The sequence below is a fragment of the Oncorhynchus clarkii genome, chromosome 10, assembly GCF_045791955.1.
Source record: "Oncorhynchus clarkii lewisi isolate Uvic-CL-2024 chromosome 10, UVic_Ocla_1.0, whole genome shotgun sequence".
Lineage (NCBI taxonomy): Eukaryota > Metazoa > Chordata > Actinopteri > Salmoniformes > Salmonidae > Oncorhynchus > Oncorhynchus clarkii.
Window position 1 is genome coordinate 73,106,555 of NC_092156.1, and position 21,716 is coordinate 73,128,270.

General features: G+C 44.5%; 1 protein-coding gene across 4 annotated transcripts in view; it reads right to left on the reverse strand.

The window, feature by feature from the left end:
• The window catches only part of LOC139419129 (ETS-related transcription factor Elf-2-like), a 39,667-nt gene that overhangs the window by 5,016 nt on the left and 12,935 nt on the right, over positions 1 to 21,716 (reverse strand). For 3 of the 4 annotated variants that reach the window (XR_011635381.1, XM_071169081.1, XM_071169080.1), the window contains exons 2-6: positions 11,126 to 11,323; positions 9,783 to 10,035; positions 3,058 to 3,183; positions 2,405 to 2,593; positions 337 to 423 (exon numbers count right to left, since the gene is read on the reverse strand). Coding sequence is in view for 3 of the 4 variants with exons in the window: in XM_071169081.1 (XP_071025182.1) it covers positions 337 to 423; positions 2,405 to 2,593; positions 3,058 to 3,183; positions 9,783 to 10,035; positions 11,126 to 11,200 (730 nt within the window). In the remaining variant the exon portion in view is untranslated. Of the gene's footprint in view, positions 1 to 336; positions 424 to 2,404; positions 2,594 to 3,057; positions 3,184 to 6,075; positions 6,189 to 9,782; positions 10,036 to 11,125; positions 11,324 to 21,716 lie in introns of those variants that run through there. The other variant, XM_071169082.1, reaches the window with a different exon arrangement.

The window sequence follows — 21,716 nt, forward strand, 5'->3', positions numbered from 1 at the left end:
GGTCGGTCGACAGAGAGAGACAGGCTGTCGACCGACCCGTCTGTCTCTCTGTCGGTCGACAGAGAGAGACAGGCGGGTCGGTCGAACAGAGAGACAGGCGGGTCGGTCGAACAGAGAGACAGACGGGTCGGTCGACAGAGAGACAGACGGGTCGGTCGACAGAGAACATACTTATCCTTCCTCTACGTTTACAGGCTTAAACAACAGGTTAAACTTCACAAAGAATATGGTTGATGAACACTTGGTTGTGGGAAAATTAAGTCCAAGCCCCTAATCAACACATGAAATCCTAGGGGTTTATGGAGGTGTCCTTTCTGTATGTTTGGTGTGTCCCACCTTTTCCTTCTCTGGGTTTCTTCTTGATGCTGAGGTCCGGCGATCCGTTGGACACAGCAGGCGGGTGGGTCTTTGGCTTCCTCCCCGCTACACAGACAAGCAGACCAATAAAGTTATTCAAAATAAATCAAATCAATTGACATGGGTCGAAGACATGAACATTTCACATTGCGTGCAATCTCCCAATATGCCAATAGATGGCGATCTTTCTGTCTACAAGACACAGCCAGTCTGACAAGATACAGCCAGTCCTATTTACCATCAACATCCTGTCTACAAGATACAGCCAGTCTGACAAGTCAGTCCTATATAACATCAACATCCTGTCTACAAGATACAGCCAGTCCTATTTACCATCAACATCCTGTCTACAAGATACAGCCAGTCTGACAAGTCAGTCCTATATAACATCAACATCCTGTCTACAAGATACAGCCAGTCCTATTTACCATCAACATCCTGTCTACAAGATACAGCCAGTCCTATATAACATCAACATCCTGTCTACAAGATACAGCCAGTCCTATATAACAACATCCTGTCTACAAGATACAGCCAGTCCTATATAACATCAACATCCTGTCTACAAGATACAACCAGTCCTATATAACATCAACATCCTGTCTACAAGATACAACCAGTCCTATATAACATCAACATCCTGTCTACAAGATACAGCCAGTCTGACAAGTCAGTCCTATATAACATCAACATCCTGTCTACAAGATACAGCCAGTCCTATATAACATCAACATCCTGTCTACAAGGTACAGTCAGTCTGACAAGTCAGTCCTATTTAACATCATCATCTTTATAGTACCTTTATCATTAAAACCATTTAGGCTCTTGAGCATTACTTTGATGTCTTAATCAACAGCCAGTATCTCCAATCAACAGCCAGTATCTCCAATCAACAGCCAGTATCTCCAATCAACAGCCAGTATCTTCAATCAACAGATACTATCTTCAATCAACAGATACTATCTTCAATCAACAGATACTATCTTCAATCAACAGATAGTATCTTTGGGTAGTATTATGGAAAGTTTCTTTATTTCTCAGTGGATAGACAGTATTCTATTCTGTCTTAGAGTCATCTTAACCTTTCTGACAGGCTGGTGGTCTGGTTCCTCTAGGAAGGTGACCTCCGTGTCCTCATCACTAACCTTTGACAGGCTGGTGGTCTGGTTCCTCTAGGAGAGTGACCTCCGTTTCCTCATCACTAACCTTTGACAGGCTGGTGGTCTGGTTCCTCTAGGAGGGTGACCTCCGTGTCCTCATCACTAACCCTTGACAGGTTGGTGGTCAGGTTCCTCTAGGAAGGTGACCTCCGTGTCCTCATCACTAACCTTCCTGACAGGTTGGTGGTCAGGTTCCTCTATGAGGGTGACCTCCGTGTCCTCATCACTAACCTTCCTGACAGGTTGGTGGTCTGGTTCCTCTATGAGGGTGACCTCCGTGTCCTCATCACCAACCTTTCTTCTTTCTGACAGGCTGGTGGTCAGGCTCTGGTTCCTCTAGGAGGGTGACCTCCCTGTCCTCATCACTAACCTTTCTTCTTTCTGACAGACTGGTGGTCTGGTTCCTCTAGGAGGGTGACCTCCGTGTCCTCATCACTAACCTTTCTTCTTCCTGACAGGCTGGTGGTCAGGCTCTGACTCGTCTGGTTCCTCTATGAGGGTGACCTCCGTGTCCTCATCACTAACCTTTCTGACAGGTTGGTGGTCAGGTTCCTCTAGGAGGGTGACCTCCGTGTCCTCATCACTAACCTTTCTTCTTCCTGACAGGTTGGTGGTCAGGCTCTGACTCGTCTGGTTCCTCTAGGAGGGTGACCTCCGTGTCCTCATCACTAACCTTTCTGACAGGTTGGTGATCAGGCTCTGGTTCCTCTAGGAGGGTGACCTCCGTGTCCTCATCACTAACCTTTCTGACAGGTTGGTGGTCAGGTTCCTCTAGGAGGGTGACCTCCGTGTCCTCATCACTAACCTTTCTTCTTCCTGACAGGTTGGTGGTCAGGCTCTGACTCGTCTGGTTCCTCTAGGAGGGTGACCGTGTCCTCATCACTAACCTTTCTTCTTCCTGACAGGTTGGTGGTCAGGCTCTGACTCGTCTGGTTCCTCTATGAGGGTGACCTCCATGTCCTCGTCCATACAGTCTTCCGTAGACACCTCCACCACCGTCTCGGTCATCACGTCTGGACGCATCGCCGCGTGGATGAAGTCTGGGGTGGCCCCACACCCTGCCGGGATGAACACATCTAGTGGGACAAGAGGGAAAACGTTTAGGAGAGAGAAACAGTGTGTGTGTTCTGGTGGATGTGACGTTGTGTGAACACCAACATTCGTACGAAATCATCTGAGATCTACGACATCAATAATGTCTCTCTGTTCTTGTCTCTCAGCTGCTTATGGATGGACTATGTCATGGTGAATACCTGGGCTGCTGCTTATGGATGGACTATGTCATGGTGAAAACCTGGGCTGCTGCTTATGGATGGACTATGTCATGGTGAATACCTGGGCTGCTGCTTATGGATGGACTATGTCATGGTGAATACCTGGGCTGCTGCTTATAGATGGAATATGTCATGGTGAATACCTGGGCTGCTGCTTATGGATGGACTATGTCATGGTGAATACCTGGGCTGCTGCTTATGGATGGAATATGTCATGGTGAATACCTGGGCTGCTGCTTATAGATGGAATATGTCATGGTGAATACCTGGGCTGCGGTCTCCTCTCAGGCTGGTAACAGAGTCCATGTGCAGCAGAGCCTCGGCAGCCTCGATGGTCTTATCAGAACAGTAGATACTGGTGCCAGACTGTTGGTAATGGACGGACGCCTCCACTGAAACACAGAAAACACACGTTAGTGAAGGTGAAAAGCACCGTTGCAGGTCTGTACAGCCGCCGTAGACATTTCATCACTTGCACAGTACAGAGGGGTTCTGATGCATCCTACTGGAAATAAAAGGTGTGTTTGGTTACCTCAGACTTACCACGGTTTGTTTTTATTGTGAAAACACCGTCGGCGTTCCACCATTAACGGTTTACTACCAAACTAAAAGGCTGAGACACCTCAAATGGCTTGTTTACTACACCTCACACAGGACTTCTAAAGTCTGTCAAAGCTGACATCGTCTCTCTGGCGCCCCCTAGCAACCATTCAGTCTGCAGTTACTATGGCCTAACTGATGTAGGATCAGCTGCAAATAAAAGTATTTCTTTACCACTATGACCTACAGTGTCAGACTGACCTTAAAACAGATGTTACAGAGCCTCAAGTAACTAATTAACCATAACTAACCACAACTAACCATCTATAACTAACTAACCATCTATAACTAACTAACCATCTATAACTAACCATATAATAAGTATTGGTTAGAGTCATGGTTTCCTACTTTCCTTTGGGCCCTGAGGTTTTTTCCTTATAAAATGACCCAATCTGTTTTCCTCATTACGGGCTGTCTACAACAAGGGGTCTAGAGGGTTTCCTTGTGCTCATCTGGTCATGGTAAATCATTTGGGCCAGGAATTGTTTCACAAACTAAAGGAGACAAGGAAAAATTATGCAATTTATTAGTATGGGGTATGCAGTCATTCTGAGGAACTAGGAGACAGACTAAGCCCAGGGATTCAATTTACAGTACACTACTTTTGACCAGAGCGCTCTGGGCCCTGGTCAAAAGTAGTGCACTACATAGTGGATAGGGTGCCATTTGGGACCAAACCCAGGGCACCTGTTGTTGTCCCTCTCTGGGAAGCACGTATCTGGTCACCATCACCCCTGCCCATGTTTGGCTACGAGGCAGGCACAGGGTAGGGGAGAGGGGTTATATTTAGGAAGAGTGCCTGCCTGCCCCCCCCCCCCCCAATCCCTCTCATTCAGACCCTGACACACACACTACCCGTCGTCCCAAGCGCAAACAAACTGTAGCCCCCCCCCACACACACACACATAAACAAGCAGAACTACTATAGGCATCTGATAGGCCGAGCTGCCGTTGAAACCAGGCAGGACTACCTAAATAAACCCACCATAGACCATAACATAGACTGGGCACTGGATACTTTGACACCGATACATAGGCTAGAAATAAACACAGACATTTGACATACATACTAAGATGCATTTATCTGTAAGCATATTATACATACGGGTTTAACTGTCAAAGTGTTAACACTTAAAAAATATTTTAAAAAGTACACTTTTAACTGTAAAAGTGAAATAAAATGTTATGCATTTTCATATTTCTAGGGATTCGTTCAACAGTGAGTGTTTGGTTAATAAGCGAGGTTGGTTATCCGAATATTTGGTTGGGTACGGACTCGGGTTGAAATAGTACTGCTGCACTACCTTATTCAGTCATTGCATTTAAGAAAATTAATTAACATCTGTAAAAAGCAATTGAGGCTAAAAGTCAGCATATTTCAAAAGTACAAAATGCGTGTGAATAAATATGATTTTCATCATTACTTCTCGACAAGAAAGAAAGAAAGAGCTGGTACTATTTGACCGAGCCAATAATAGCAAGTCCGACACAAAGTAGTGCAGTCCCCTATGACTTCCGTGTTTACACTCGCGTAGCCTTTCCCTCCAGTTCTCTTCGAAGACGGTGAAGACGGTCTCCATGCCCACGTCACTCACTCCCCGCCCCGGACACCATTGGATAAGTCAGTCATCTACGCCCAACCGTCTAGCAGCGCTCATTGGCTGGTGGGAGGATTTCGAACGCCTCACGAGCGCCGTTGGTCAAATGGACCTGTCAATCAAGCCAACAACCCGCCTAGATGCATAACAATGCTTCCGCCATCGAAATTATCCACAAATATTTTTAAATGTATCGTTAAATCAAGGAAGAAAATATAACACTCTAGCCAATGCAAAAAATAATAACCTTTTGTAAGGCGAACTGAACTTAAACGAGACACGATTTGCACTTAAAAATCGCTAGCGAGTAAACGCAAAAGCCAGCATTGAGTGCACCGTTAGCAGCCACACACTTCACGGGATAAACCACTGGGCCCACACTTAGATAACGGTCCGAATCTGACTCAGAAAAACGGTACATGGCTGAAAACAGATGGGGGGGGGGAGAAAGTCACAAAATGACTAGAATACAGCTTTCAACTAAATGTTTACACTCACTTCCGTGTCATTCAATGTTTGAACAAACTGGCTGTATGTGTTATTCAACAAGGAAAAATATTTCGATAGACTATATTTCAATACAGGAATAAAATCACAACATAACTAATTCAATATAGGTAGATCATATAAACAGATTGTGTATTTAAAGCCACGATAAACGCGGAATAAACATAAATCCACATGCCCTTCCGACTCAGACAGCGTGGCAAAGACGTAGGAAAGACAACACATCTACAACACTTCCTGGTTTCAGCGGGGCTCCCTCTCTGCCAGAATAACCAGTTGTTATGATACACATGGACGAATAAACTATAAATCACGATATGCACGCGCTGCTACGTGCAGATTGCGGTCTAATCCTCCAGTGCTCAAATCCAAACGGTAATTTTAAACATTTTAAGAACGACTGAAGAAAAGCGGACATCGCCATGCAGGTTACTAAGCAAGGTGATCACTTCCTGCTTTGCCCTCCATTATTTCACGAAACTACTTAACGGATATGGGGGCGCAGCGGTCGCAAAAATAAACACATAACGTGTCAACAAACGGTCGCCGGTAAAACGAGTTCTAAATAAATTATGTTACCTGCTCTGATGAGCAGATCGAGTTGGTTAGCGGGCCCCTCATGAAGTGAAGTCGCCATGTTCTTCCCGTGTTGCAGATTCGTATTGACTTCACACTGAAATGCAAAGGCAGCCAAAAGCTCAGATCACTCCGCCGCCAGAGGAAATCTCAAATTCATCCAGACCGCTTCACAACCCTCACACCGCGGCAGACGGGTGTCCTTCCGCGCTAAACACAGGAAATCCTCCGCTCTCTCTTGAGCTCTTGCCAAAGATGGTGGATACATTTAGATGTCCAACTCAGGCCGTTAACCATGTTTTAAAGTTCCTGTCTGCTTAAGGGGTGGCTCTCCCATAGGCACCAATAAATTAGCAGCTGGGTCTGATTCGCTTAGTCCATTCACTGTTTATGAAGGAGGAAAAAAAAGGAGCGAGTGAGATGTCTCGCTTTCTTTTCCATCTCTGCTCTTGCGTCGATCGAACGTCAACCAAAGCAGGAAAAAAGGACAATTCCCCCATAATAGGCCCGTGCATTCAACATTTAAAAAAAGCATAACAGAGCATTTTAAGACACCATTAATATAATGTATGTATTGCATTCCTAACAATTAACATTCAACGCAAGGAATAAAGATTTTAAGAGCATATAAACGTGTCTTCATTTGCATTATGGCAAAACGACCTTAGTCTAAAGTAGGAATGATGTACGCCTGATTTAAAAAAATCTCTTACTAAAGTAACTAAAAATGAAACAGTCTGCTGAGGTACCGAGTGCAGAAATGTTTAGATCGATGCCAGAGCATGTAGGTACTTAGTTCATCATCCACTTTAATGGGTTAGTTTTCTGACTGGAGTCTCACACCAAGTCTAAGCCCCAGACAGCACTCAGCGACTCGCACAACAAGTCATCGTGTCAGCAACCAATGACGGAATTTTAAAAAGGGAAGAAAAACAAGGAGTTAAAAAATAAGAATAAGTTTAGGATGGTACAGTAGAGGTTGGCTACTTTAGAAACGCTGAGGGAAGGAGAACACACCGTTGTCTGTCTGCTTACTTGGCTGGACCACACTCCTTCCCAAAGAGAACACACCGTTGTCTGTCTGCTTACTTGGCTGGACCACACTCCTTCCCAAAGAGAACACACCGTTGTCTGTCTGCTTACTTGGCTGGACCACACTCCTTCCCAAAGAGAAAACTTCAAAAAGAATGAAATAAATACCGAACTTTTTACATCTTAAATGCTTTTGGTTTGTTGTGTTTTCCCTCCAACGTGTCCAACTAACTACAGGCTATAAACTGTTTGCCTAAATCAACCAATCAAATACAGGCTTTAAACTGTTTGCCTAAATCAACCAATCAAATACAGGCTTTAAACTGTTTGCCTAAATCAACCAATCAAATACAGGCTTTAAACTGTTTGCCTAAATCAACCAATCAAATACAGGCTTTAAACTGTTTGCCTAAATCAACCAATCAAATACAGGCTTTAAACTGTTTGCCTAAATCAACCAATCAAATACAGGCTTTAAACTGTTTGCCTAAATCAACCAATCAAATACAGGCTTTAAACTGTTTGCCTAAATCAACCAATCAAATGTATTTATAAAGCCCTTATTACATCAGCTGATGTCTCAAAGTGCTTGTACAGAAACCCAGCCTAAAACCCCAAACAGCAAGCAATGCAGGTGTAGAAGCACGGTGGCTAGGAAAAACTCCCTAGAAAGGCCAGAACCTAGGAAGAAACCTAGAGAGGAACCAGGCTATGTGGGGTGGCCAGTCCTCTTCTGGCTGTGCCGGGTGGAGATTATAACAGAACATGGCCAAGATGTTCAAAATGTTCATAGATGACCAGCATGGTCAAATAATAATAATCACAGTGGAATCACAACTGCAATCAAAGGCATGTTTACAACTTCCAAACAGTACACTTGTGGACTTTTTAATGTACTACAGGGGACGGCCACAAGGGGGCGATGTCTACTGGCAGACAGGCCTTACATATCCGCTTGCTGAGTTTCCTAGCAACCACAGCAAAGCTGTGAGTGACTGTAGTACTGTGGATGAAGGTGTGGAAAATATTGTACATCTCCCCAAATGAAAATAACATCTGTAAACTGGTGTGGGGTGTGTATGTCAAGTGAATGTAAAAATCAAAGTGTAATACTTCACCATCCCCCTCTTAACACTTAGCTTTATTATCAACAACTAGTGCCAAAGCTGAAAGCTGTCCCACTTCTACTCTTATTTTACTGTGTGTGTATTCAGGTTGTATGTACAAAGGTACATGTATGTAGGTAGGTAGGTAGGTAGGTAGGTAGGTAGGTAGGTAGGTAGGTAGGTAGGTATGTGTGTGTGTATGTATGTATGTATGTATGTATGTAGGTGTGTATGTATGTATGTATGTATGTATGTATGTATGTATGTATGTATGTATGTATGTATGTATGTATGTATGTAGGTGTGTATGTATGTATGTATGTATGTATGTATGTAGGTGTGTATGTGTGTATGTATGTATGTATGTATGTATGTATGTATGTATGTATGTAGGTGTGTATGTATGTATGTATGTATGTATGTATGTATGTAGGTGTGTATGTATGTATGTATGTATGTATGTATGTATGTATGTATGTATGTATGTATGTATGTATGTAGGTGTGTATGTATGTATGTATGTATGTATGTATGTATGTATGTATGTATGTATGTAGGTGTGTATGTATGTATGTATGTATGTATGTATGTATGTATGTATGTATGTATGTATGTAGGTAGGTAGGTAGGTATGTGTGTATGCATGTATGCGTGTATGTGTGTGTGTATGTGTGTGTGTGTGTATGTATGTATGTATGTATGTATGTATGTATGTATGTATGTATGTATGTGTGTGTGTGTATGTATGTATGTATGTATGTATGTATGTATGTATGCGTGTATGTGTGTGTGTATGTATGTATGTATGTATGTATGTATGTATGTATGTATGTATGTATGTATGTAGGTGTGTATGTATGTATGTATGTGTGTATGCATGTATGCGTGTATGTGTGTATGTATGTATGTATGTATGCATGTATGTATGTATGTATGTAGGTGTGTATGTATGTATGTATGTAGGTAGGTAGGTAGGTAAGGTATGTATGTATGTGTGTATGCATGTATGCGTGTATGTGTGTATGTATGTATGTATGTATGCATGTATGTATGTAGGTAGGTAGGTAGGTAGGTAGGTAGGTAGGTAGGTAGGTAGGTATGTATGTATGTATGTATGCATGTATGCGTGTATGTATGTCAAAAGTTTGGACACCTACCCATTCAAGGGGTTTCTCTTTATTTTTTACATTGTATAATAATAGTGAAGACATAAACTATGAAATAACACATATCAAAGTCATGCAATAACTGAAAAAGTGTCAAATCAAAATATATGAGATTGTTCAAAGTAGCCACCCTTTGCCTTGATGACAGCTGTGCACACTCTGTTTAACACTTGTTTGGTTACTGCATGATTCCATATGTGTTATTACATAGTTGTGACGTCTTCACTATTATTCTACAATGTAGATGATAGTACAAATAAAGAAACACGAGCAGGTGTGTCCAAACGTTTGACTGGTACTGAATGTATATACCACTAGTGTATTCAGGTTGGGTAGGAAGATGGTAGATGGTATATGATATATGTAGAGCTAGGCCTGTGTGTACATCCCCACCCCGGTCTCTCACCTGTCTCCACCACCTCAGTCTCCACCTCCTGTTCTTCCCCCACGTCCTGTATCAGGTAGGTCCCGTCTTCGTAGACCAGAACCTGGGCAGAGAAATACTGCTCCAGCCCCCTGCCTGGGACCTCCTCCACGATCACTGCTGGGTTCTCCTCTTCATCCAGGTCCTCGTCTGTCTCTTCTTCCATCACGTCTCCCTCCACCTCTACCTCCACCTCCACCTCAGCTTCACCGTCTCCCTCCTCACACTCTCCCTCCTGGAGAACAGGGGTGAGGGAGTAGGACAGAGAGGAACAGAGATGGAGAGAGGGACGAGGATAGAAAAACAGAAGGGGAGAAGGGGAGCTTGGTTAAGAAGACAGAACATCCCAAACAGAGCACTTTCTCTACTGTTATACAGTCCTTAAAGTATAGGAGGCGTGTAAAGGAAGCCAGTGTAGGTAAAATTATGTACCGCAGCCCTGATCACGTCCTTTGATAAAAGCAAGGAAACAAGGAAAGGAAGCCAGTGAGTGTGAATATTGGAGCGCAGCACCTATCTAGTCCTGTCTTTAAGGAAAGGAGACGTGTAAAGGAAGCCAGTGAGTGGGAATATTGGAGCGCAGCACCTATCTAGTCCTGTCTTTAAGGAAAGGAGACATGTAAAGGAAGCCAGTGAGTGTGAATATTGGAGAGCAGCACCTATCTAGTCCTGTCTTTAAGGAAAGGAGACATGTAAAGGAAGCCAGTGAGTGTGAATATTGGAGAGCAGCACCTATCTAGTCCTGTCTTTAAGGAAAGGAGACATGTAAAGGAAGCCAGTGAGTGGGAATATTGGAGCGCAGCACCTATCTAGTTCTGTCTTTAAGAAAAGGAGACATGTAAAGGAAGCCAGTGAGTGTGAATATTGGAGAGCAGCACCTATCTAGTCCTGTCTTTAAGGAAAGGAGACGTGTAAAGGAAGCCAGTGAGTGTGAATATTGGAGCGCAGCACCTATCTAGTCCAATCTTTAAGGAAAGGAGACGTGTAAAGGAAGCCAGTCTAGGTCCTAGGTGATTTCACTGCTCATATTACATTTGAGTCATTTAGCAGATGCTCTTATCCAGAGAGACTTACAGTTCATCTTCAGATAGCTAGGTGGGACAACCACATCTCAGTCATAGTTAGTTCATCTTCAGATAGCTAGGTGGGACAACCACATCTCAGTCATAGTTAGTGAATTCATCTTCAGATAGCTAGGTGGGACAACCACCTCTCAGTCATAGTCGGTACATTTTTCCTCATTAAAGTAGTTATCAGCAAAGTCAAGTGCGAGTGTTAGTTCAGTAAAGGTGTTTGTTACTCAGTCCAACCCTCTCACCACTCACCTGATGAGGGTCCTCCACGGCGGTCATATACTCCACCACCGCCCCTCCACTGTCAACGAGCACCACCGAGGTCATGACACATGCCCCTCCAGGCTAGATCCAGCCCCGGCCTACTCACTGCTGCCTCCTGGCCCCACCTCGCTCTGCTGCCCCACGCTGGTGGCCTCTGGTACTGCAGCCAGGCCACAGCTCAGACCACTGGGGAAGAGACAGAAGAAAAGTTATTTAAACTTTATAAAGCCAGTCGTTGAGAGCCTAAGAGAGCCCGGACAGGCCTACATGATGGTAAGAGAGCCCTGGACAGCTGGATGTTTCTCTATGTAGGCCTGTCCGGGCTCTCTTACCATCATTTATCATGTAGGCCTGTCCGGGCTCTCTTACCATCATGTATGAGAGCCCGGACAGGCCTACATGATGGTAAGAGAGCCCGGACAGGCCTACATAGAGAAACATCCAGCTGCTGCTCTCTTCCCTTCTGAGCCACTAGAGAAACATCCAGCTGCTGCTCTCTTCCCTTCTGAGCCACTACCAGGCTTCATACCTCTAAGGGCCTGTTCCCTCTCCCTTCTTCATATGGCTAAGGGCCAAATGGCACAATGCCCTCATTTCCTGCTCAAAGGAAGAATGATTGAGAGGAGGAAATACAGACTGGACACACACACACTACACATTTTCTTTAATTATTGTACCTTTATTTAACTCGGCAAGTCAGTTAAGAACACATTCTTATTTTCAATGACGGCCTAGGAACAGTGACTGCCTGTTCAGGGGCAGAACGACAGATTTGTACCTTGTCAGCTCGGGGATTCGAACTTGCAACATTTAGGTTACGAGCCCAACGCTCTAACCACTAGGCTACCCTGCCGCCCCATTTCACACACACTTTTCACTTTCTCTCCCACACACAGCAGCAGAGCTGTAGGAGGCAGATCATTGACAAAACATAAAGACTGTTCCCTCCTCCGATTGATACAGGACAGGTCAATACCAAAACATAATGACTGTTCCCTCTGATACAGGACAGGTCAATACCAAAACATAATGACTGTTCCCTCCTCTGATACAGGACAGGTCAATACCAAAACATAATGACTGTTCCCTCTGATACAGGACAGGTCAATACCAAAACATAACGACTGTTCCCTCCTCTGATACAGGACAGGTCAATACCAAAACATAACGACTGTTCCCTCTGATACAGGACAGGTCAATACCAAAACATAACGACTGTTCCCTCCTCTGTTTGATACAGGACAGGTCAATACCAAAACAGTGACTGTTCCCTCCTCTGATACAGGACAGGTCAATACCAAAACATAATGACTGTTCCCTCCTCTGATACAGGACAGGTCAATACCAAAACATAATGACTGTTCCCTCTGATACAGGACAGGTCAATACCAAAACATAACGACTGTTCCCTCCTCTGATACAGGACAGGTCAATACCAAAACATAATGACTGTTCCCTCCTCTGATACAGGACAGGTCAATACCAAAACAAAATGACTGTTCCCTCTGATACAGGACAGGTCAATACCAAAACATAATGACTGTTCCCTCCTCTGATACAGGACAGGTCAATACCAAAACATAACGACTGTTCCCTCCTCCTCTGATACAGGACAGGTCAATACCAAAACATAATGACTGTTCCCTCCTCTGATACAGGACAGGTCAATACCAAAACATAATGACTGTTCCCTCCTCCTCTGATACAGGACAGGTCAATACCAAAACATAATGACTGTTCCCTCCTCTGATACAGGACAGGTCAATACCAAAACATAATGACTGTTCCCTCCTCTGATACAGGACAGGTCAATACCAAACCATAACGACTGTTCCCTCCTCCTCTGATACAGGACAGGTCAATACCAAAACATAATGACTGTTCCCTCTGATACAGGACAGATCAATACCAAAACATAACGACTGTTCCCTCCTCTGATACAGGACAGGTCAATACCAAAACATAATGACTGTTCCCTCCTCTGATACAGGACAGGTCAATACCAAAACATAATGACTGTTCCCTCTGATACAGGACAGGTCAATACCAAAACATAACGACTGTTCCCTCCTCTGATACAGGACAGGTCAATACCAAAACATAATGACTGTTCCCTCCTCTGACACAGGACAGGTCAATACCAAAACATAAAGACTGTTCCCTCCTCTGATACAGGACAGGTCAATACCAAAACATAAAGACTGTTCCCTCCTCTGATACAGGACAGGTCAATACCAAAACATAATGACTGTTCCCTCTGATACAGGACAGGTCAATACCAAACCATAACGACTGTTCCCTCCTCCTCTGATACAGGACAGGTCAATACCAAAACATAACGACTGTTCCCTCCTCTGATACAGGACAGGTCAATACCAAAACATAATGACTGTTCCCTCCTCTGATACAGGACAGGTCAATACCAAAACATAATGACTGTTCCCTCTGATACAGGACAGGTCAATACCAAAACATAATGACTGTTCCCTCCTCTGATACAGGACAGGTCAATACCAAAACATAACGACTGTTCCCTCCTCCTCTGATACAGGACAGGTCAATACCAAAACATAATGACTGTTCCCTCCTCTGATACAGGACAGGTCAATACCAAAACATAATGACTGTTCCCTCCTCCTCTGATACAGGACAGGTCAATACCAAAACATAATGACTGTTCCCTCCTCTGATACAGGACAGGTCAATACCAAAACATAATGACTGTTCCCTCCTCTGATACAGGACAGGTCAATACCAAACCATAACGACTGTTCCCTCCTCCTCTGATACAGGACAGGTCAATACCAAAACATAACGACTGTTCCCTCCTCTGATACAGGACAGGTCAATACCAAAACATAATGACTGTTCCCTCCTCTGATACAGGACAGGTCAATACCAAAACATAATGACTGTTCCCTCTGATACAGGACAGGTCAATACCAAAACATAATGACTGTTCCCTCCTCTGATACAGGACAGGTCAATACCAAAACATAACGACTGTTCCCTCCTCCTCTGATACAGGACAGGTCAATACCAAAACATAATGACTGTTCCCTCCTCTGATACAGGACAGGTCAATACCAAAACATAATGACTGTTCCCTCCTCCTCTGATACAGGACAGGTCAATACCAAAACATAATGACTGTTCCCTCCTCTGATACAGGACAGGTCAATACCAAAACATAATGACTGTTCCCTCCTCTGATACAGGACAGATCAATACCAAAACATAATGACTGTTCCCTCCTCTGATACAGGACAGGTCAATACCAAAACATAATGACTGTTCCCTCCTCTGATACAGGACAGGTCAATACCAAAACATAATGACTGTTCCCTCCTCTGATACAGGACAGGTCAATACCAAAACATAACGACTGTTCCCTCCTCCTCTGATACAGGACAGGTCAATACCAAAACATAATGACTGTTCCCTCTGTTTGATACAGGACAGGTCAATACCAAAACATAATGACTGTTCTCTCCTCTGATACAGGACAGGTCAATACCAAAACATAACGACTGTTCCCTCCTTCGATTGATACAGGACAGGTCAATACCAAAACATAACGACTGTTCCCTCTGATACAGGACAGGTCAATACCAAAACATAACGACTGTTCCCTCCTCTGTTTGATACAGGACAGGTCAATACCAAAACAGTGACTGTTCCCTCCTCTGATACAGGACAGGTCAATACCAAAACATAATGACTGTTCCCTCCTCTGATAGAGGACAGGTCAATACCAAAACATAATGACTGTTCCCTCTGATACAGGACAGGTCAATACCAAAACATAACGACTGTTCCCTTCTCTGATTGATACAGGACAGGTCAATACCAAAACATAATGACTGTTCCCTCTGATACAGGACAGGTCAATACCAAACCATAACGACTGTTCCCTCCTCCTCTGATACAGGACAGGTCAATACCAAAACATAACGACTGTTCCCTCCTCTGATACAGGACAGGTCAATACCAAAACATAATGACTGTTCCCTCCTCTGATACAGGACAGGTCAATACCAAAACATAATGACTGTTCCTTCTGATACAGGACAGGTCAATACCAAAACATAACGACTGTTCCCTCCTCCTCTGATACAGGACAGGTCAATACCAAAACATAATGACTGTTCCCTCCTCTGATACAGGACAGGTCAATACCAAAACATAATGACTGTTCCCTCCTCCTCTGATACAGGACAGGTCAATACCAAAACATAATGACTGTTCCCTCCTCCTCTGATACAGGACAGGTCAATACCAAAACATAATGACTGTTCCCTCCTCTGATACAGGACAGGTCAATACCAAAACATAATGACTGTTCCCTCCTCTGATACAGGACAGATCAATACCAAAACATAATGACTGTTCCCTCCTCTGATACAGGACAGGTCAATACCAAAACATAATGACTGTTCCCTCCTCTGATACAGGACAGGTCAATACCAAAACATAATGACTGTTCCCTCCTCTGATACAGGACAGGTCAATACCAAAACATAACGACTGTTCCCTCCTCCTCTGATACAGGACAGGTCAATACCAAAACATAATGACTGTTCCCTCTGTTTGATACAGGACAGGTCAATACCAAAACATAATGACTGTTCTCTCCTCTGATACAGGACAGGTCAATACCAAAACATAACGACTGTTCCCTCCTTCGATTGATACAGGACAGGTCAATACCAAAACATAACGACTGTTCCCTCTGATACAGGACAGGTCAATACCAAAACATAACGACTGTTCCCTCCTCTGTTTGATACAGGACAGGTCAATACCAAAACAGTGACTGTTCCCTCCTCTGATACAGGACAGGTCAATACCAAAACATAATGACTGTTCCCTCCTCTGATACAGGACAGGTCAATACCAAAACATAATGACTGTTCCCTCTGATACAGGACAGGTCAATACCAAAACATAACGACTGTTCCCTTCTCTGATTGATACAGGACAGGTCAATACCAAAACATAATGACTGTTCCCTCCTCCGATTGATACAGGACAGGTCAATACCAAAACATAATGACTGTTCCCTCCTCTGATACAGGACAGGTCAATACCAAAACATAATAACTGTTCCCTCCTCTGATACAGGACAGGTCAATACCAAAACATAATGACTGTTCCCTCTGATACAGGACAGGTCAATACCAAAACATAACGACTGTTCCCTCCTCTGATACAGGACAGGTCAATACCAAAACATAATGACTGTTCCCTCCTCTGATACAGGACAGGTCAATACCAAAACATAATGACTGTTCCCTCCTCTGATACAGGACAGGTCAATACCAAAACATAACGACTGTTCCCTCCTCCTCTGATACAGGACAGGTCAATACCAAAACATAATGACTGTTCTCTCCTCTGATACAGGACAGGTCAATACCAAAACATAACGACTGTTCCCTCCTTCGATTGATACAGGACAGGTCAATACCAAAACATAACGACTGTTCCCTCTGATACAGGACAGGTCAATACCAAAACATAACGACTGTTCCCTCCTCTGTTTGATACAGGACAGGTCAATACCAAAACAGTGACTGTTCCCTCCTCTGATACAGGACAGGTCATTACCAAAACATAATGACTGTTCCCTCCTCTGATACAGGACAGGTCAATACCAAAACATAATGACTGTTCCCTCTGATACAGGACAGGTCAATACCAAAACATAACGACTGTTCCCTTCTCTGATTGATACAGGACAGGTCAATACCAAAACATAATGACTGTTCCCTCCTCCGATTGATACAGGACAGGTCAATACCAAAACATAATGACTGTTCCCTCCTCTGATACAGGACAGGTCAATACCAAAACATAATAACTGTTCCCTCCTCTGATACCGGACAGGTCAATACCAAAACATAATGACTGTTCCCTCTGATACAGGACAGGTCAATACCAAAACATAACGACTGTTCCCTTCTCTGATTGATACAGGACAGGTCAATACCAAAACATAATGACTGTTCCCTCCTCCGATTGATACAGGACAGGTCAATACCAAAACATAATGACTGTTCCCTCCTCTGATACAGGACAGGTCAATACCAAAACATAATGACTGTTCCCTCTGATACAGGACAGGTCAATACCAAAACATAACGACTGTTCCCTTCTCTGATTGATACAGGACAGGTCAATACCAAAACATAATGACTGTTCCCTCCTCCGATTGATACAGGACAGGTCAATACCAAAACATAATGACTGTTCCCTCCTCTGATACAGGACAGGTCAATACCAAAACATAATGACTGTTCCCTCTGATACAGGACAGGTCAATACCAAAACATAACGACTGTTCCCTTCTCTGATTGATACAGGACAGGTCAATACCAAAACATAATGACTGTTCCCTCCTCTGATACAGGACAGGTCAATACCAAAACATAATGACTGTTCCCTCCTCTGATACAGGACAGGTCAATACCAAAACATAATGACTGTTCCCTCTGATACAGGACAGGTCAATACCAAAACATAACGACTGTTCCCTCCTCTGATACAGGACAGGTCAATACCAAAACATAATGACTGTTCCCTCCTCCTCTGATACAGGACAGGTCAATACCAAAACATAATGACTGTTCCCTCCTCTGATACAGGACAGGTCAATACCAAAACATAATGACTGTTCCCTCCTCTGATACAGGACAGGTCAATACCAAAACATAATGACTGTTCCCTCTGATACAGGACAGGTCAATACCAAAACATAATGACTGTTCCCTCCTCTGATACAGGACAGGTCAATACCAAAACATAATGACTGTTCCCTCCTCTGATACAGGACAGGTCAATACCAAAACATAATGACTGTTCCCTCCTCTGATACAGGACAGGTCAATACCAAAACATAATGACTGTTCCCTCTGATACAGGACAGATCAATACCAAAACATAACGACTGTTCCCTCTGATACAGGACAGGTCAATACCAAAACATAATGACTGTTCCCTCTGATACAGGACAGGTCAATACCAAAACATAATGACTGTTCCCTCCTCTGATACAGGACAGGTCAATACCAAAACATAATGACTGTTCCCTCCTCTGATACAGGACAGGTCAATACCAAAACATAATGACTGTTCCCTCCTCTGATACAGGACAGGTCAATACCAAAACATAATGACTGTTCCCTCCTCTGATACAGGACAGGTCAATACCAAAACATAATGACTGTTCCCTCCTCTGATACAGGACAGGTCAATACCAAAACATAATGACTGTTCCCTCCTCTGATACAGGACAGGTCAATACCAAAACATAATGACTGTTCCCTCCTCTGATACAGGACAGGTCAATACCAAAACATAACGACTGTTCCCTCTGATACAGGACAGGTCAATACCAAAACATAACGACTGTTCCCTCTGATACAGGACAGGTCAATACCAAAACATAACGACTGTTCCCTGCTCTGATACAGGACAGGTCAATACCAAAACATAACGACTGTTCCCTCCTCTGATACAGGACAGGTCAATACCAAAACATAACGACTGTTCCCTCCTCTGATACAGGACAGGTCAATACCAAAACATAATGACTGTTCCCTCTGATACAGGACAGGTCAATACCAAAACATAATGACTGTTCCCTCTGATACAGGACAGGTCAATACCAAAACATAACGACTGTTCCCTCTGATACAGGACAGGTCAATACCAAAACATAACGACTGTTCCCTCCTCTGATACAGGACAGGTCAATACCAAAACATAACGACTGTTCCCTCCTCTGATACAGGACAGGTCAATACCAAAACATAATGACTGTTCCCTCTGATACAGGACAGGTCAATACCAAAACATAACGACTGTTCCCTCTGATACAGGACAGGTCAATACCAAAACATAACGACTGTTCCCTCCTCTGATACAGGACAGGTCAATACCAAAACATAATGACTGTTCCCTCTGATACAGGACAGGTCAATACCAAAACATAATGACTGTTCCCTCCTCTGATACAGGACAGGTCAATACCAAAACATAATGACTGTTCCCTCTGATACAGGACAGGTCAATACCAAAACATAATGACTGTTCCCTCCTCTGATACAGGACAGGTCATGTAGTTGTATTATTACTGGGACAGGGCTGGTGTTCCCTACTGTAATGTAGAGGACAGGGCTGGTGTTCCCTACTGTAATGTAGAGGACAGGGCTGGTGTTCCCTACTGTAATGTAGAGGACAGGGCTGGTGTTCCCTACTGTAATGTAGAGGACAGGGCTGGTGTTCCCTACTGTAATGTAGAGGACAGGGCTGGTGTTCCCTACTGTAATGTAGAGGACAGGGCTGGTGTTCCCTACTGTAATGTAGAAGACAGGGCTGGTGTTCCCTACTGTAATGTAGAGGACAGGGCTGGTGTTCCCTACTGTAATGTAGAGGACAGGGCTGGTGTTCCCTACTGTAATGTAGAAGACAGGGCTGGTGTTCCCTACTGTAATGTAGAGGACAGGGCTCGTGTTCCCTACTGTAATGTAGAGGACAGGGCTGGTGTTCCCTACTGTAATGTAGAGGACAGGGCTGGTGAATCCCTACTGTAATGTAGAGGACAGGGCTGGTGTTCCCTACTGTAATGTAGAGGACAGGGCTGGTGTTCCCTATTGTAATGTAGAGGACAGGGCTGGTGTTCCCTACTGTAATGTAGAGGACAGGGCTGGTGTTCCCTACTGTAATGTAGAGGACAGGGCTGGTGTTCCCTACTGTAATGTAGAGGACAGGGCTGGTGTTCCCTACTGTAATGTAGAGGACAGGGCTGGTGTTCCCTACTGTAATGTAGAGGACAGGGCTGGTGTTCCCTACTGTAATGTAGAGGACAGGGCTGGTGTTCCCTACTGTAATGTAGAGGACAGGGCTGGTGTTCCCTACTGTAATGTAGAAGACAGGGCTGGTGTTCCCTACTGTAATGTAGAGGACAGGGCTGGTGTTCCCTACTGTAATGTAGAGGACAGGGCTGGTGTTCCCTACTGTAATGTAGAGGACAGGGCTGGTGAATCCCTACTGTAATGTAGAGGACAGGGCTGGTGAATCCCTACTGTAATGTAGAGGACAGGGCTGGTGAATCCCTACTGTAATGTAGAGGACAGGGCTGGTGAATCCCTACTGTAATGTAGAGGACAGGGCTGGTGAATCCCTACTGTAATGTAGAGGACAGGGCTGGTATTCCCTACTGTAATGTAGAGGACAGGGCTGGTGTTCCCTACTGTAATGTAGAGGACAGGGCTGGTGTTCCCTACTGTAATGTAGAGGACAGGGCTGGTGTTCCCTACTGTAATGTAGAGGACAGGGCTGGTGTTCCCTACTGTAATGTAGAGGACAGGGCTGGTGTTCCCTACTGTAATGTAGAGGACAGGGCTGGTGTTCCCTACTGTAATGTAGAGGACAGGGCTGGTGTTCCCTACTGTAATGTAGAGGACAGGGCTGGTGTTCCCTACTGTAATGTAGAGGACAGGGCTGGTGTTCCCTACTGTAATGTAGAGGACAGGGCTGGTGTTCCCTACTGTAATGTAGAGGACAGGGCTGGTGTTCCCTACTGTAATGTAGAGGACAGGGCTGGTGTTCCCTACTGTAATGTAGAGGACAGGGCTGGTGTTCCCTACTGTAATGTAGAGGACAGGGCTGGTGTTCCCTACTGTAATGTAGAGGACAGGGCTGGTGTTCCCTACTGTAATGTAGAGGACAGGGCTGGTGTTCCCTACTGTAATGTAGAGGACAGGGCTGGTGTTCCCTACTGTAATGTAGAGGACAGGGCTGGTGTTCCCTACTGTAATGTAGAGGACAGGGCTGGTGTTCCCTACTGTAATGTAGAGGACAGGGCTGGTGTTCCCTACTGTAATGTAGAGGACAGGGCTGGTGTTCCCTACTGTAATGTAGAGGACAGGGCTGGTGTTCCCTACTGTAATGTAGAGGACAGGGCTGGTGTTCCCTACTGTAATGTAGAGGACAGGGCTGGTGTTCCCTACTGTAATGTAGAGGACAGGGCTGGTGTTCCCTACTGTAATGTAGAGGACAGGGCTGGTGTTCCCTACTGTAATGTAGAGGACAGGGCTGGTGTTCCCTACTGTAATGTAGAAGACAGGGCTGGTGTTCCCTACTGTAATGTAGAGGACAGGGCTGGTGTTCCCTACTGTAATGTAGAGGACAGGGCTGGTGTTCCCTACTGTAATGTAGAGGACAGGGCTGGTGTTCCCTACTGTAATGTAGAGGACAGGGCTGGTGTTCCCTACTGTAATGTAGAGGACAGGGCTGGTGAATCCCTACTGTAATGTAGAGGACAGGGCTGGTGAATCCCTACTGTAATGTAGAGGACAGGGCTGGTGAATCCCTACTGTAATGTAGAGGACAGGGCTGGTGAATCCCTACTGTAATGTAGAGGACAGGGCTGGTGTTCCCTACTGTAATGTAGAGGACAGGGCTGGTGTTCCCTACTGTAATGTAGAGGACAGGGCTGGTGTTCCCTACTGTAATGTAGAGGACAGGGCTGGTGTTCCCTACTGTAATGTAGAGGACAGGGCTGGTGTTCCCT